The sequence below is a fragment of the Cladophialophora yegresii genome (assembly GCF_000585515.1).
Source record: "Cladophialophora yegresii CBS 114405 chromosome Unknown aczIN-supercont1.4, whole genome shotgun sequence".
NCBI lineage: Eukaryota > Fungi > Ascomycota > Eurotiomycetes > Chaetothyriales > Herpotrichiellaceae > Cladophialophora > Cladophialophora yegresii.
The window spans coordinates 3,637,894-3,654,073 of NW_006913048.1; the positions used below are offsets into that span (position 1 = coordinate 3,637,894).

Sequence of the window (16,180 nt, forward strand, 5' to 3'; positions counted from 1 at the left end):
TCATGACTGCCGAACAGAAATGTAGGTTACTTCCATCGTCCCATACCAATAGAAAATGCCTCCACGACATCCTCCATTTCAGAGCAAATACTCACATAACTTCTCAGCCACGTACCTCGACAATCTGCGAAACAATCGTCCTGCCAGACCGACTGGTTCGAGGCCAGCACCGTTCACCTCGAGAAACTACGGCTCTTTGACATCACAATCGTCCTTGATCCGCTCAGATTCCGCACCGACGGTATCTACGCGCGAAGATGGCCATGAGAAAGAGGTGGAGAGGACAGACGAGGAGGTTGCTCACCCGGTTGGACAAAATTCCGTTTCATTTTCCTCCAGTCTAAAGGGCCGACCTCTAGCACAACCTCCGGGCACCGAACCACCCAAGGTGCGAGGAAGGAAGGTGTCACCGACCGCCACTGTCCAAGTATCGGATCCCTCTGCGCCCGGCGTGTATATCGAATGCGAAGCCAGGAAGCTGGAGAAAGAGGAAGCACACAGTCTGCGAGAGGCACTGGAGTTGATTGATCAGAAAGACGAGTTACGAATCTACGAGGCGGCCAAGGACGAAGCTGCCGATTTAGTGTGGAAACACCAGAACCCCAAAGCGGCGGAAGAGGAACAGGTGGCGCCGTATCGGAACCCAGACTTGAAATCCAAAGACAGGCGGCGAAGCAGTGGTCATCGTCAGACAAGTGGTTCGAGGAAAGTGTCGTTTCCGACCGCTATAAACAACATCTACGAAGAGCCGGAACAGACAAAGGAGTGTTCAAGACCAACCGTCCAACCTCCCAGCAATGAACTCCCCCTCAGAGCCAAATCGCGGAATAAACTGCCTTGGTTGAGAACAAAGACCTCTGAACCGTCAGATACAGCTACCCCAGTACCCGAAGGCAAGAAATTCGACCGCTTTGAGATCCACAGAAACCCGCCAACTCAATCGCGGAAAGCTGGCTATACGGAGAACACACCTCGGCCGCCAGCCATTGACACGATCGAGGAAGTCGATACGCCAAACTCCAGAGGCAGCTTGGAAATTCGAGGCGACGACATCCGAGCCGCCACCAGCATGAGGAGGAAAGATCGAAGTCCCAATCTTCCCACTCCCACAGCTGTCAGTGATCAAATTGGCCGACCTATTGTCAGCTTCGAAAAAGGATGGAAACCGCCCAGTGACTCACCAAGGGCAAGCCAAGATATGGATAGGCCTGTCATCAAGTTGACAGAATCACCCTCGGCCTTCAAAGGAAGCGACAGGCCTTTACCGAGACCTACGTCTAGCCACCAAGTCGCGGGCTCTACGCCTGCTGTGCCCGTCCTCAACCTGCCGAAAGAGACTCCATTCTCGCGGCCACTACCCGAGGTCACTGTCTCTGCGCCGGTTGTACCTACCATCAACCTACCAGATGATGTCCCATTATCTCAATCGATCCCCGCTGTGCCAACGATTAATCTCCCTGACAACACTCCCGATGTCCCGACGATCAGTATCCAGGAAGACCGCTCCTCGTCTCCCGGAGCAGAGATCAACCATTCAGACATAGGTCAACAAGCTCGTCCAACCAGGCCTCTCCCAAAACACTCTTCCTCGGCGCCCCCCAAATCAATCAGCTCTGTCGTCAAAACGCCCTCGAATCGTCTCCCCTGGCTCAACTCCCGCCAGTCGCTCCCAACGGTCTCCTGCTCAAGCTGCGCGCTCCCGATCTCTGGCCGCATCGTCACAGCCTCGGGCTCCAACTCCCGGCGCGACCTCAAAGCCCGCTTCCACCCCGAGTGCTTTACCTGCCACCACTGCAACACGCCGTTGGAGTGCGTGTCCTTCTACCCGGAGCCAGACACCGCTCGCCTCGAACGCCTGGACATCCCATCCGACCCGTCCCAACCTCTCTCTCCGGAGGAAGACTCTCTCCTCCAGAACGACCCGCTGAGGTTCTACTGCCATCTGGACTTCCACGAGTTCTACTCCCCACGCTGCCGGTCCTGCAAGACGCCCATCGAAGGCGAAGTCGTCATCGCGTGCGGCCACTCCTACCACGTGGACCACTTCTTCTGCGCCGAATGCGGGGATCCGTTCGGCGCGACGACGCCCTTTGTCGAGGGAACCGACGGCTACGCTTACTGCGTGAGATGCCACACGCGACGCACGAGCGCGCGGTGTAAAGGGTGCAGGAACCAGATCCTCGACGAAGTCACGGTCGAGGCGCTCGGCGGGAAGTGGCATGAACACTGCTTCGTGTGTCTCGAGTGTGGATGCAGGTTCGGTGACGAGGGACGATTCTTTGTCAGAGACGTCAATGTGGAGCCGACGGACAAGGAGAAACGGAGGGGCATCCTGTCCAAGGTCGAGGAACGCGCGGTCTGTGGAGATTGTGAGGAGCGGAGGTTGAAGGCTTGAGTTGAGGTTGAAAGCGACTGTGGACAATGCAACACTACTGTAGCAATGTGATTTGGTTTGATCTGGGATTCCGTCGATGTTCGCGTACGGTTTGATTGGGCGGGGACGGTTTTCAGGTGTACTTGGTGTCCTTAATCTGGTCTCTGGTTCTTGCTGTTCGCCGTCGCATAGTTTGACACGTTTTCATGAGAAGCCAGCACAGCGAGAGCCAGCATAATGGGAGCCAACATAATGGGAGCCAGCATGCTTGATTCGTGTGCCCCGACTCTCGAGTCCTCGACCTTAGTGTGCCTTTTACGAAGGCAGATATACGCATGTGCTGTCCCCTAAGCATTCGACTTGCATGATTGACTCTGACTTATGAGGTATATCGCCGCATCGTGGTAAATGTAAAGTTATGTCTCTGAACTGTTCTCTAGAGAAGGCACGATATGCTAAGCTGGTAACGCTGCGGATTGAAGGTCCACAGTCGCCCGACGCTGCCACACAAACAATCCTCCCAGGTGGATGGGAGGACCCTCTACCTCCGTTTACACAACTCTCAACCTCGTCGTGCCGCTCCACGCACATGTCCACAGCTCGTTTCAGCCCTCGGTGTTGTAGCCTCTCCGGCAGGCCTGCAAGGAGGATGCCGTCCGTTCATTGCAGTGTCACTTTCAGCTCGTCCTGTAGGCCCTTTACCGTTGATAAGTCATGTCAGTTGAGCTCGAATCCGGAACTCCGTGCTCAATGCAATCGCTCAATAGCTGAAGCACTTTTTCCCATTACACCTTTTCCCGAACTCCGAAGATTGTTCATGCATAATGATAGCCCTCCACATGTGATTCTCGGACGGGGTGCTGTGGTTTCATATTCCCACACTCATCCGACCCCAAGAAGTCGTCATGCTGTTAATGATTGCTGGGAGTGGCATGTACCGGGTGAAAAATAGGTACTTTTGATCTTTTCCATATATCCTCGCGCTTCCCAGAGATAGGAAGCCGTCATGAATTTCCACAATGGTCACCTTTGAGGTCGCAAGGACGGTTATCTTACAGCCTGTATATCACGGGTCAGGAGTCATAAGGTAACATCCGCTTCCTAACGCGGAGGTGAAGTCTGATATGACCCATTGGTCGCTCGACCGTCGACGTTGCTAGACTCGTCGTTGGGGGAGCCTTCGCCGGCAAGCTTGTTGTCAGACGCAACAATCTTGCCGTGAATGGCCTGGAGTTCTTTGCCTTTAATGCCCTTGTTGGGCCAGTAGGTGGCAGCATAATCCCTGCATGACGTTAGCAAAAGTCACAAGCTGTGTCTTCTCAATAGAACTTACCAGAATCGCTTCTCAACTGACTCCTGATTCTCATCTAGCTCAGCAACTTGCTCAGTGATAAAAATTCCGATTTGCTTCAGGAGCACACGCAACTCGTTTGCTCGAGTCTGGTTATCAGGAATCGCGCTCTTCGTCGTGGCCTTGATCTTCCTCAGGCTTTCTCTGACAGGCTTAAACAGCATATCCAAAAGAGGATCGACTTCAGTGGCGGCGGCGCCATGGGAAGGATTGTCAGCTCTTCTGTGGTCGCTACCATGGCGATGGTGAGAACTATGGCCATTCTCATCGCGATGTCTGCGCTCTTTGTGATCTCTGCTCTCACTTTCATGCTTGACGTGACCATGACGACGCTCGGACTGAGGAGTCCCATATCTCTCAGAGCTCTCACGTTGAGTCTGACTGATTGTCCGGTGTCGGGGCTTCTCTGAGTCTCTCTGTCGAATCCGAGACGGGGCAGCTGCTGGAGAACTTGCAGCTTTTTCAGCATGGTACTTCTTGTTATTGCGATGGTGGTTCTCGACGGCGCGTTTCGCGGCTGGATCGTCCACGTACTTGCTCTTCAAGACGGAGAGAAGATAGTCAGCACGTCTGACCAGGTGCACAGCACCCGGGGACTTCGCGTTCTTTTCATCGCCCCGCTCACGCTCCGCCTTCTTGTCGACACGGTGCTCCTCGAGGAAGAACTTGTCCATGAGGCCCAGATCAGGGTCATCGCGGATCTTTTCCCAGGCACCATAGCCATGTCGAGAAATACCAACACAGAGCATACCATCTTCTCTGGCACCCCAAGGACACGAGTATCCAGCAGCCTTCGTCGCTTCCGGAATTCGGAAAGACTTGTAGTCAGGATCCTTCGAAGTGACTTCTTGGAGCAGGCGCATTTCCATAGGACGTTCGAGGATGGTTTCGGCATTGATTCGTTTGACGCCGTGAAGCTCGAATAGGACGGCCTTGCGGTCTTTCTTGGTTATGGGTCGGTTCGATGTCCGTTCTAACTCGGCCATTCGTTGTTGTTCTTCCTTGAACAGCTTCTCGGATTTGTCCCACACTTCCTGCATGGCAGCTTTGACAACCTCAATGTCTCTACCGCGGAGTCGAGCTTCCGTGAGAAACTCCTCTGGTCGATCTTCTAACGAACCATAGCGGAGGTGGCCTTTGATGAGATATCTGTACTCGCGCTCACTCAGCGGACGTGATGGGTCAGCTTTGGGACCCTCATCAGATTCACTGTCCGAGTCGATTTCTCTCTGGCGTTGCTCCGAGCGTCGAGCTTTGCGGGCCTCACGATCCTCCGTGGCCTGAGTGTTGCGGACTCGTGGCTTGTTTTGCTCGATAACTTCAGCAAGGTATTTCTCGTTGGCCTTCTCTTGCTCCTCTTTCTGGATCCGCTCAAGCTGCTCCTTGGGGATGATATCATCCCAAGAGAGTTCATCAACTTTGACGTCCACGAAGTCGAAACTTCGCAGAAACTCCTCACCGCCATCGGCATCAGTGCCATCCGGTTGCTCGACTTTGTAGTCTTCGGCACTGTTGAGAACGGCGTCGAGATCAAGTTCTTCGAGCTTCTTCTGGTTATCGGTCTGCTCAAACATCTTCTGACCACGCTTCTTCAGGATTCTCGAGATTTCACTAGAGCTGCCAGGTTCGCCGACCAAGGCGTTGCGCCGAGCTTGAGTTTCCTTGTCGGTAACACCGCGCTGAATGGTCAAGAACTCCAACATTAATTTATTCCTGGCTCGCTCCAAAATCTCTTCTTCAATCGTCTCCTTAGAGACTAAGCGGTAGACACTGACTGGCTTGACCTGCCCAATCCGATGTGCTCGAGCCATGGCTTGTAAGTCTGCCTGAGGATTCCAGTCCGAGTCGAAGATGATGACCGTGTCGGCAGTCATGAGGTTGATCCCGAGACCGCCTGCTCGAGTGGAAAGCAAGAAGCAGAAATCTGAGCTGTCCGGCGCGTTGAAATGGTCGATAGCGATTCGACGGGGTCCCGCAGCGATGGTGCCATCAAGCCGCTGGTAGGCATGGCCGCGGTATTCCATGTAGTCTCCGAGGATATCTAGCATCTTGACCATCTGACTGAAGATCAAGACACGGTGGCCATCACGCTTGAGTTTGGTAAGAAGCTGGTCGAGAAGCATCATCTTGCCGCTACTCGTGACAAGAGCGCGAAGGACTTCGTCGCGACGAGCTTCAGGGGGGATGAGACGTTCCTCAGCTGCAGGGAACATGAAGGGGTGGTTGCTGGCTTTCTTCAGCTCCATCATGATGTTGAGAAGCGACTGTTTCTGGCCCTTCGCTCCTTGATTCAACGCAGCATAGTTCTTTGTAAGAATATTTTTATAGTACTCCAGCTGAATATCCGAGAGTTCCACACGAATGATCTTTTCAGTCTTGGGAGGAAGATCTTTCTCGACTTTCTGTTTGGTCCTGCGGAGCATATACGGCTTGATATCCTCGGTCAGCTGAGCAATTTTAGCACTTGCCTCCTCTGTGGTCAAGTCCATGTTCTCGTCGATGTTGACAACACCAGGGCTTAAGAAGTCGAACAGGGCAGACAGTTCTCCAAGATTGTTCTGGACAGGCGTGCCGGTGATGAGTAGTCGAGCTGGTGCTTTAAATTCTCTCAAGCGGTCGTACAGCTGAGATTCGCGATTCTTGAGACGATGGGCTTCGTCAACAGCCATGAACTGCCACTTGATCTGGCTGAGGAAAGGCGCATCGTGCAGAACATATTCATATGTCGTAAGCAGGACATGGAATCGAGGATGGCGGAAGTTTCCATCCGGCAGGAGTTCGTAGTCCCGAATAATGTTCCGCGCTGCCTGGTTGCCGCTGTAGACGATGTAATTTGTGTCAGGCGACCACAAGTCGAACGTTTCAGCCCAGGCAGGCATTGTGGACAAAGGAACTGCGACGAGGAAGGGACCTTGCTGTCCACGATCATGCCTCAACCAGCTTAAGAATGCTACAGTCTGCACTGTCTTCCCAAGACCCATTTCATCGGCAAGCACGACATTCTTCCCTTTGACCCAGTTGTAGGCTAGGAAGTTCAAGCCGGTCATCTGAAAGTCTCGGAGTGTACCGCCCTTGATGTACAATGGCTGCTCGCGAACTGGTTGGAAGGATGATCGAGAAGAAGGGTTGGTCTCAGTAGCGTTCGACTTGAAGTCTTCTCGTCTGCGATTGATGTAGCGGTCAATCTCACCCTGCGCAATCTCACTGACAAGGGTCGAGGACTCCCAAGTAGCTTGGTCATAGAAGAGACCTTTCCACTTGACATAGTACTCGATGCCCTCTTCACCATCACGGTCGCCGATGACTCTTTCCACCTTCTTGAAGTCTTCAAGAGCATCAATGTATTGTTCCCGGTCGAGGATCCATTTCTCTCGATCTTCTGGGGCAATCGAGGGGTCGTCACGGATTCGTATATCTTCCATGAGGGTCTTTCTGATGTAGTTCTCCAACCTCCGCACGCTTCTTACTGTAGCGAGCGACTCAGCAGTCTCCCAAGTAGCGTGGTAGTAGGCTTTCTGCTGCCACTTTATGAGGAACTCGTAGTCGTCCTTTGTCTTAGTCGGAGTGGTGATGTCGGCCTTGAGACGATGGTTCAAGACGATGTCAATGGCTGGACCGGCGTCTTCTTGACCATTGACCCAATAGTTGGGCGTCATGGTCTCGTCGTCCTCTTCAAGAAAGTCATCATCATCGTCTTCATTGTAATTAGATACCTTGGCAGCTCTACGCGTGGAAAATCGGATTTCAGCGTGTACCGGTGCCAGGCTATCAGCAGACTGTAGCAGTCTTCGGCGTTGCTTTTTGGAAAGCTTCGCCCGTCGACCTCCGTAAGCATCCGAGTCGTCATCGTCATCAGAACGGGACTCAACCACAGGGGTATGTTGTTTCGATGATCGTTGAGAGATGTGACGCGCGCGCTTCCGAGGGCGAGCAACAGCGTCCGAGTCCGTATCGTTTTCCTCAGAAGTTTCTGCCAGATTGTGGACGGCACGAGATCTTCCACTGCGCCTCAGCCCGTACATCTCTGGGTTATTCCGAATATGGTCATCCTCGTGGACCGGATGCTGTTTCCTTTTTGCAGGTCTGATACTATCATCGGAAGAAGAATTGTCCTCTTCCACTGGGGCGTCATTTGTGTTCATAGGGACGTCCATCTCGAAATCAGCATCGCCTTCTGCATCAGGTTCGGGTGAGCTCGGGTCGTTGTGGTCAGGAAGGTGCTCGCCTTCATGGTCGTTGTCGCCGCGTGACGGTGAGGCTTCGGCAGCGACAGGCTCTGCAGGATCGGATAGCTCGCTCTCACTATCGGAATCTCCGGTGCCATTGTGCATAGCGATCCTGGGCGGCGAAGGAGGAGCGTCTGAAGACGGTGAGGGTTCGGATATTGAGTGAGGATGAGGTTGAGAGAGGATTCCGGAGGCTGTAGAAGACGGGCGTCAGCAAGGTCGGCCACAGACGGGCTCCGGCAACACGACTGCACCCGGACTAGGTAATGTGGACTTCGGCGACTCGGAAAAGCCACAAGGACAAAACGTATGGTGCTTCTGAGATGAACAGTGGGTTGTATAAGATGGACTCGATAGATATCAAGGACGACGAGATGGTTTCGACGGAGAGATGTCGGGCGACTCTTGGGTGTCTTCCCAGGTGCAAACCCAGCCATAGGTGGTCTTGAAAAACACGGGAAAGTAGAATATGACAGTTGCCGGCATCTTGTGAGGATTCCAGCATCCACTATCATCATCTCGACAGGAGGGTATTAAGCTTGAGCGACCAGGCCGAGCAGCCGCCGATCACCACCATGGAGTTCCGAGTCTGGGGAATGAAGAGGCAAGAACCAGCGAAAGAACAGGACAACTTACACTCCATCGTCGCCAGACAAAGCCCGTCGGGCGTCTGAGAGACTTTGTATTTGTCGCAATGCCTGGAGGCAGAGGTAGAGGCGGTTTGGCAGGTGGTGTGGATGGTGAGGTCGCAAGGCTTTACTTGGGGTAAAAGTGAGAGGAAGCGCAGTTCAGGGCAGGGAAAGTGCCTCTCGCCTCGACTCCCATCCACCAAACGCCGTACGGGCCAGGCCGGGGCCACCCAGGGAAGGTTGGCCGCGCCTTCTTAACTCACCACCCAATGATATCACCAGGAGATGGGATTTTTAACGTGTACCGTGCCAGTGACTGCATTTTGTGCCCGCACTCATTCACGGCCCTCTACCCATTGATTCACCGCACTCTCAATATTCACGATAGCACCCAGCCAGCTATTAGGCTGTCGCTATTGTGCCGGTGACCCCGTCCGAAATTCTCAACAATCGGTCTTCATTCCCTTGCTTTCTCTTTCTCTTGTGCTGTCCATCCGTCAACGCCTCCCCGCTAAATTACCCGCCCATCAACCACAATGGCGGACAAACTGACAAGGTATGTCCACTCCTCAATCGTGTTGTTGTATATGCTAACCGGATAACAGAATTGCTATTGTCAATAGCGACAAGGTGAGATCTTCCGCCCACTTTGTCGTACTTTGGCTTTCTTCTCCGTTGCTAACAAATTCGCATTTCTGCCCCGCAGTGCAAACCCAAGGTGAGCCCCTTCCGTGTCAAACAAGCGCTTCACCACTGACCTGCTCGTAGAAATGCCGTCAAGAATGCAAAAAGTCATGCCCGGTAGTCCGAACCGGCAAACTCTGCATTGAGGTCACTCCAGAGTCCAAAATTGCCTACATATCCGAACGGCTCTGTATCGGATGCGGTATCTGCCCAAAGAAATGCCCCTTCGGTGCCATCCACATCATCAACTTGCCGACGAACCTCGAGACCCAAGTCACCCACCGATATTCGGCAAACAGTTTCAAGTTGCACAGGTTGCCTATGCCCCGACCTGGCCAGGTGTTGGGACTGGTTGGCACAAACGGCATCGGCAAGAGCACGGCTTTGAAGATCCTCAGCGGCAAGTTGAAGCCAAACTTGGGTCGCTATGACAATCCTCCGGACTGGGAGGAGATTTTGAGATACTTCCGTGGCTCTGAGTTGCAGAGTAGGGACTGCCTTGCCCTTGCATTCAAGCCAGATTGTTGACCGTGGTAACAGACTACTTCACCAAAGTTCTCGAAGATGACCTCAAGGCCATTGTCAAGCCACAATACGTGGACCAGTTGCCACGCGCCATCAAAGGTCCCGTCAAAACAGTCAAACCACTGATCGAGGCAAAGTCTGAGCTGGGTAATATGAAGCATATCATGGACGTTCTCGGTAGGCGGAAGCCCACGCTCAAATGACACAGCCCCACTGACCAACCACCAGAACTCAATGCTGTCCAGGACCGAGAGATCAGCCTCCTCTCCGGTGGAGAATTGCAGCGGTTTGCTATTGCCCTCGTTTGCGTCCAAAAGGCGGATGTCTACATGTTTGACGAACCCTCGTCATACCTCGATGTCAAACAACGTCTCAGCGCAGCCAGGACGATTCGTGAACTCCTTCGCCCGAATGACTATGTCATTGTTGTCGAGCACGATTTGTCAGTGCTTGACTATCTTTCTGACTTCATCTGTGTTCTTTACGGCAGACCTGCTGTCTACGGTGTTGTTACCCTTCCCGCCTCTGTCCGAGAAGGTATCAACATCTTCCTAGATGGCAATATCCCCACCGAGAACTTGCGCTTCCGCGAAGAAAGCTTGACTTTCCGCATAGCGGAGGCCGGCGAAGACTACATGGTTGACAAGGCACGTGGTTTCGAGTACCCTGCCATGGAGAAGACCCTCGGCGGCTTCCACCTGAAGATCCAGAAAGGAACGTTCACCGACTCGGAGATCATTGTCATGATGGGTGAGAATGGAACCGGGAAAACCACATTCTGTAAAATGCTCGCTGGTGTCGAGAAGCCCGACGGAACCCAAAAGGTCCCGGCCATGAACATCTCGATGAAACCGCAAAAGATCACCCCCAAGTTCCAAGGCACGGTCCGACAGCTCTTCTTCAAGCGCATCAAGGCCTCTTTTCTAAACCCGCAGTTCCAAACCGACGTTTACAAACCTCTCAAGATTGACGACTTCATCGACCAGGAAGTTCAGAATCTCTCTGGTGGTGAATTGCAACGTGTGGCCATCGTCCTGGCCCTTGGTCTCCCTGCAGACATCTACTTGATCGACGAGCCTTCTGCGTATCTGGATTCCGAACAGCGTATCATCGCCGCCCGCGTCATCAAGCGCTTCATCATGCACAGCAAAAAGACCGCTTTCATCGTCGAGCACGATTTTATCATGGCAACCTACCTCGCCGACAGAGTCATTGTCTTTGATGGCACTCCTTCCGTCAATGCACGGGCGAATGCCCCGGAATCGCTTTTGACCGGTTGCAACAAGTTCCTCAAGAATCTGGACGTTACCTTCCGACGGGATCCCAACTCCTACCGTCCCCGAATCAACAAGTTCCAATCTCAACTTGATCAAGAACAGAAACTTGCCGGGAACTACTTCTTCTTGGAAGATGAGAGTTAAAATATCCGTGTATTCACGCCGGGCATCTTCAAGAATGAACGCGATGATCATGGATATCATCGCCGTGAACGAAAGAAACGACATGAGCAGCAGGGTCGTCACGAGCGTCAAGAGCATATGAATCACGAGGCCATCGAGAATCATGACGCGTCACGGCTGGATAGCACGGGTAAAGGTGCTAAGAAGCGCCGAGGCGGAGTTGTCGTCGAGGACGATGATGAAGCCGAGGCGCAAGGCAGTGACGACGAAGATGACTATCATTGCTCGGGGTGATGGAGTGGACTATGGCGCCACCCGTTCGTCTGCGGGTTTACAGGACTTTGGTCCAACGAGCCAGAGACTTTTGCAAAGATGCAGATTAGGTCTGTGCTCGAGGTCCATACCATCCATCACCTACGGACCGACCATCAATGACATCTGCCTACACTCCTATGGACATATGGACGTTAGTATCCTTCAAGGGTACCAAGGTCAGGTGCATTGCTTTATGTCGACATCAATCAACTAGGCAAGCGAGGGAGGCGCATGGAGCACGTTCTCGGCAACGAATCGACAAGACCGTGAAGAGGGAGCAGGAACGACGCGACGAGTTAGGGACAGCGACGCAAAAAGGTCACCACCTTCAAGTGGCATGGCCTTCACGCTCATTTCATATTTCATAAACAACGAAGCCACGACTGAAGATGGATCTTGATGCGATGTACAGGCGAGAGGCGAATAGCTTGACCCGTAGTCACTCCTTCTTCTACTAAATCAATCATTTACTCATCCATGGGAAGTACATTAACTCAACAGAACCATGAGACGCATGTCAAAAGAACGACTAAAGGTCTTAGGCAACAGCAAGTACGGGGTCAACGAATGCCGAGCATAGATCAGAGAGGATCGAGGGCAGGACAATTGATTATGCGTTGGCTCAGGTTGGGCTAGATCGGGTCATGAACAACGGTTGAGGATCCATTTTGAGGCGGACAACTATCAATCTCTTCTCGATCGACGTCCTCAAACCCCTTTCATCTAGCTGTCTTCTTTACGCACAAGAGCCTCCTCACCCCACGTTCACCTACCCCCGAAATCCAGAGCTTTGAATGAATATAGCCAATCCATCCGAGGTCAATCGCCAAAAGCGCATTGAACAAACCATACGTCTGTGAAGAGACATTACAAGATGAACCGTCCTCTTTCACAGTCAACCTGTCCTTGGTGCCGTCTCAGGCCACCTCCTTGTTCGTCCGAGGCATTTCTTCTTGCTGAAGTTCTCCTTCCTCTGGTTTGTTCTTGCACGGCGACCAGCTCGATTGATCTAGGTTGTGGCCACTCGATGGGAATATAGAGCGAGACTCTCCCCTCCTCCTGCTCCTTCCTTCCTCCGCCCACAAAGGAAATTCGTTTGCTAGTCTGATATAGCTGTTGGCGAAGCGATGGCTTTGCTTCATGCTTGTCGTCTGATTCACTATCATACGAGCACCAGAAAGGTATCATATGGTATGTGATTTGTTCTTCCGTGTCGCCCACACTCATCACTCCGTGCAATAAATCAATATGACAGAGTTGCAGATCCATATTTCCAGTACGATCAATGAAGAAGACCGGCGAATCAAGGGTCCGCGTGATAAGTTGCGTGCTCCTCAACGTCCCTGCGTCCACTGGGATCTGTCGAGTCCGCTGCTGATCGGCTTGTGGCTGCCTTGGCCAGCCGCGCAGCAAAAATTACAAGCGCATTACAAAAGGAATATTGTGAAGATATATGGTGCTTCACGTGGAATTCATGCTAGTAGGGCTGTGGCATGATTTCCAGTGGTCGAGATAATGGGCTAGGCTGCCGGCCTTGTAGAAGAGAATCTGTGTGCCAACTTTCATAGTTGGCGAGCATGCTGAAGAGGGGAAAGGGTCATCCACCCAAACCGAGCCAGCTCTGCGGCTCAAGGTCGTGATATTCGTTCTCAGTGGAGATAGTGTCGTGATAGAATATTCCCAAAACGCCGGATATGCAATGGCTTCATCGAGAAGCCCAAGGAGTGTTGGGGTTGAGTGCCGTGCATCCTCGAAGGGGGCACGGAATGCCGGCCCATTCCCAAGATTGACCATCCAAGAAGGCGGGGTCGCATCTTCCAAAATCGTGATAGTATTACATGGATCCCAGACTCAGGAGAGCTTCGATGGCAGCTCGTTCCTGGGAGTCATTAACGCCAGCGCTGGTGGAAAATGCGAAAGGAGTAGAGTTGGTGAGAGGCAGTTGTTTCACCGGGGCACTCCGAGCCACGTCTGCCGGAGTCTTGGATCGGTATCTTGGCCGGTAAGAGTAAGTCGCGATGGGCTGATAGAGCCGACCGGGACCAGACACAGATCTGCCTGATTTAGGAAGAGACCTAGCTCGAAGCGCCGCAGCTCCAATACTAGCCCAGTCTTCCTCGTCAGTAACGTCACCATCACCGAGATCCTCATCCAGAGGTTCGGGAGCGACCGAAGAGACATAGCCATCCTCATCACCGTCTAGGGACATCTTATCGGCCTCGTGCTCCAGCATGTCCTGGTCCTCATAGTCCATTTCAGAATGAGAGAAGACCGCGGAATTGCCGGTATAACTGGTCCCCAGATTCTCGGAACCCGTGCGCCAGGATCGTTGAGTAGGCACGTGAAGACCGGCCTGAGAGTAGGAAGACGGTAGACTGCCAGGTGGCGTAATGTTGGAGCCCCGGCGTTCGCGCGCGGACTGACCCTTTAATCGAGCGTCCCATCGTCCCCAGCCGACCTTTTCGAAGACGACATCGCCATCACGGCCAGCACCCTCGCCACCTTTGCCTTCAAGCGCAGCGACTACGGAGCGCCTTGCTTTGGCAGAAGTGATGCGGGAGAAGCCAGGCACCGAGGTCGTCAGGTAGCCCATAATGTGCCTGATTGCCAACGGACCGTGAGACAACAGGATGTCCGGCAGGTGGTGTTGAGCCAGCATGCCGGGGGTGATAGCTCCAGCCGAGTCCAAGTCACCTAGACCATCGAGAGCCTCCGCGCTCAACGTAGTGGTCTGCGACTTGTCGGGCGCATCTTGCAAGTCGATGTCGGAGTCAACGGCCGCGCTTTTGGGAGACACAGGCCCATGATTGCTACTGTCCCGACGTCGGTGACCACGAGGGGGCAGATTTGGAGAGATGGAGTTCGGAGGCGTTGGCAACATGCCAGGCCGCTTTTTGGAGGACGTTTTGGCCGGTACAGCAGTGAAGTTGTCCCTGGCCTTGACGGCGTCGCGAGGCTTTGGAATGTCGACGGATGCGGACTTGCCGTGGAGGGCCATACCGAGAGCCGAAACAGTGGTAGGGGCCATTGTTCTTGCTGGTCTGCGATGGGTTATCGTGTAAAGGCGATCTGGGGAGGTAATGAGTCAGCTGCGGCGATGAGGTGCGTGACGCGTCATGATAGGAGTGACACGGTGATGTGCAAGATATATGACTCACCACACGAGAAGGCTCGACAGACTCAAGTCACGATAGCAGTGAACCGGTTTCGGCGGGTGGTTGAGGCGCTGTTGGGCAAGGTTACGCAGTGGTCGAACACAGGCCAAAGTCGGCGGTTGAGTCGGCGCTGCGGTTGCGTTTCGGCGTGCGAGAGCGTGGCGATTATAGAGACGACCGGAGCGGTGGTCTCTCTGCGATATCTTCCCTTTGATGAGGAAGATGAAGGAAAAGAAAAGGAAAGAAGAACAAGCAGCAGCAGCAGGAAGAGAACGGGTGTTCTGATAACGAAAGCGGGGTGTGGTGCAGGTGCCGATTTGGTTGGTTGACAGACAGGCTGGTATGTTGCTTTGTTGGTGTGTGTTGTATGCAGACTTGCGGATGGGCGAGGAGGAGATGCAGCGATGGAGCACACAAGTTGGGGGTGGGCGTGATGGTTCGGGAGCCGTGGCTACCCCCCCCCCCCGAACGTGCTGGGTTCAGGCCGGCGCCATGGCCCAGGCGTCAGGAATCAGGAATCAGGGCGTGCCAGTGACTGATCACATGCAGGAAAGGAGCAGGAGCAGGCGCAATTCACAGAAGCCCAGGGAAAGTGATTCAGCCACACTCCCGCAAACGGAATAGGCCCGCCGCATCATGGTTCATGCAGCCTTCGGTGCTTTTCGGGTGCCTCTGGTCATTCTGGTCATGCCCTCGGGTCACGGGTTTGAGGGCCTCAACTCCACTCGCTGGTGCTTGCCTTCTTCCCACACTCCAGCCTGCCAATGACATGGCTTCGACAGCAACACATGGCCTCCTCATGCACCCATCATGGCTCTACCAGTACTCCGTAAAAAGTACTCAAACCTCTTTTACAAGCATGAAAGAATAGACCCCTCTCTTGAACACTACGCGGCCTACATCAGTCAAGCAGAGTTTGGGCGATCAAGCCGCTCTCATTTCTCCTGTCGGGCCAATGGAAGCCCTATCTCGACTCCTCGTGTCCAGATGCGATAGCGATAACGATTCCCCTGTCGCGGTCGTGCAGGCTTAACATACGGAGTAACCTAATTCAACCTTTTCTAACCTCGAGCTCCTCTGCCACACTTCGTGTCCCATGCACCCTCCGCGAACCTCTTGAGTTGATGAAGATGTTGTCGTGACCCCGGCTACGCGCTCTGACGTGCTGCGGGAGGATCGCCAGAGTGGAAGATGTAGGCTTTGAAACATGCTGGCAGATTGTCTCATGATCCGGGTGTTATCTGCTCGACTTCCCAATATCCTTCTTTGTATCTGGCACACAGACAGCGCATATTTTCAGTTATGTTGATCCCTGTCAGTGACAATCTCGTCAATACAGACCATGGCCACATCACAATGCCCAAGGCGCGAGTGGTTCAAATAGCAAGCCAGTGAAGTCAAACCGGAATGTGGCCGATATAGGTTCAAATGGTTCTCAATGTCTTCTTCCGGAGCCGAGTTTGGAAATGTCTTCGACATTCTCCAATGCGAGGACGGTGGAGTTTGTGAAGAGGCAAATTC

General features: G+C 53.3%; 4 protein-coding genes across 4 annotated transcripts; 2 read left to right on the plus strand and 2 right to left on the minus strand.

Annotated features, from left to right (window-relative positions):
• Nucleotides 1-55: 55 nt before the first annotated feature.
• A1O7_06675 (uncharacterized protein) lies at nt 56-2,395 on the plus strand (the record flags this gene model as incomplete). The annotated part of the gene is made up of 1 exon (XM_007760676.1): nt 56-2,395. One exon carries the CDS (start codon nt 56-58, stop codon nt 2,393-2,395), a length of 2,340 nt encoding a protein of 779 aa, XP_007758866.1.
• A 1,080-nt stretch (nt 2,396-3,475) lies between these two features.
• A1O7_06676 (chromodomain-helicase-DNA-binding protein 1) lies at nt 3,476-8,056 on the minus strand (the record flags this gene model as incomplete). The annotated part of the gene is made up of 2 exons (XM_007760677.1): nt 3,476-3,656; nt 3,708-8,056. The coding sequence occupies 2 exons, from the start codon at nt 8,054-8,056 to the stop codon at nt 3,476-3,478; spliced, it is 4,530 nt and encodes a 1,509-aa protein (XP_007758867.1).
• Nucleotides 8,057-9,116: 1,060 nt separating this feature from the next.
• On the plus strand, nt 9,117-11,210 carry A1O7_06677 (translation initiation factor RLI1; the record flags this gene model as incomplete). The annotated part of the gene is made up of 6 exons (XM_007760678.1): nt 9,117-9,136; nt 9,186-9,210; nt 9,287-9,298; nt 9,349-9,751; nt 9,805-9,966; nt 10,018-11,210. 6 exons carry the CDS (start codon nt 9,117-9,119, stop codon nt 11,208-11,210), a joined length of 1,815 nt encoding a protein of 604 aa, XP_007758868.1.
• Nucleotides 11,211-13,338: 2,128 nt separating this feature from the next.
• A1O7_06678 (uncharacterized protein) lies at nt 13,339-14,532 on the minus strand (the record flags this gene model as incomplete). The annotated part of the gene is made up of 1 exon (XM_007760679.1): nt 13,339-14,532. One exon carries the CDS (start codon nt 14,530-14,532, stop codon nt 13,339-13,341), a length of 1,194 nt encoding a protein of 397 aa, XP_007758869.1.
• Nucleotides 14,533-16,180: the final 1,648 nt, after the last annotated feature.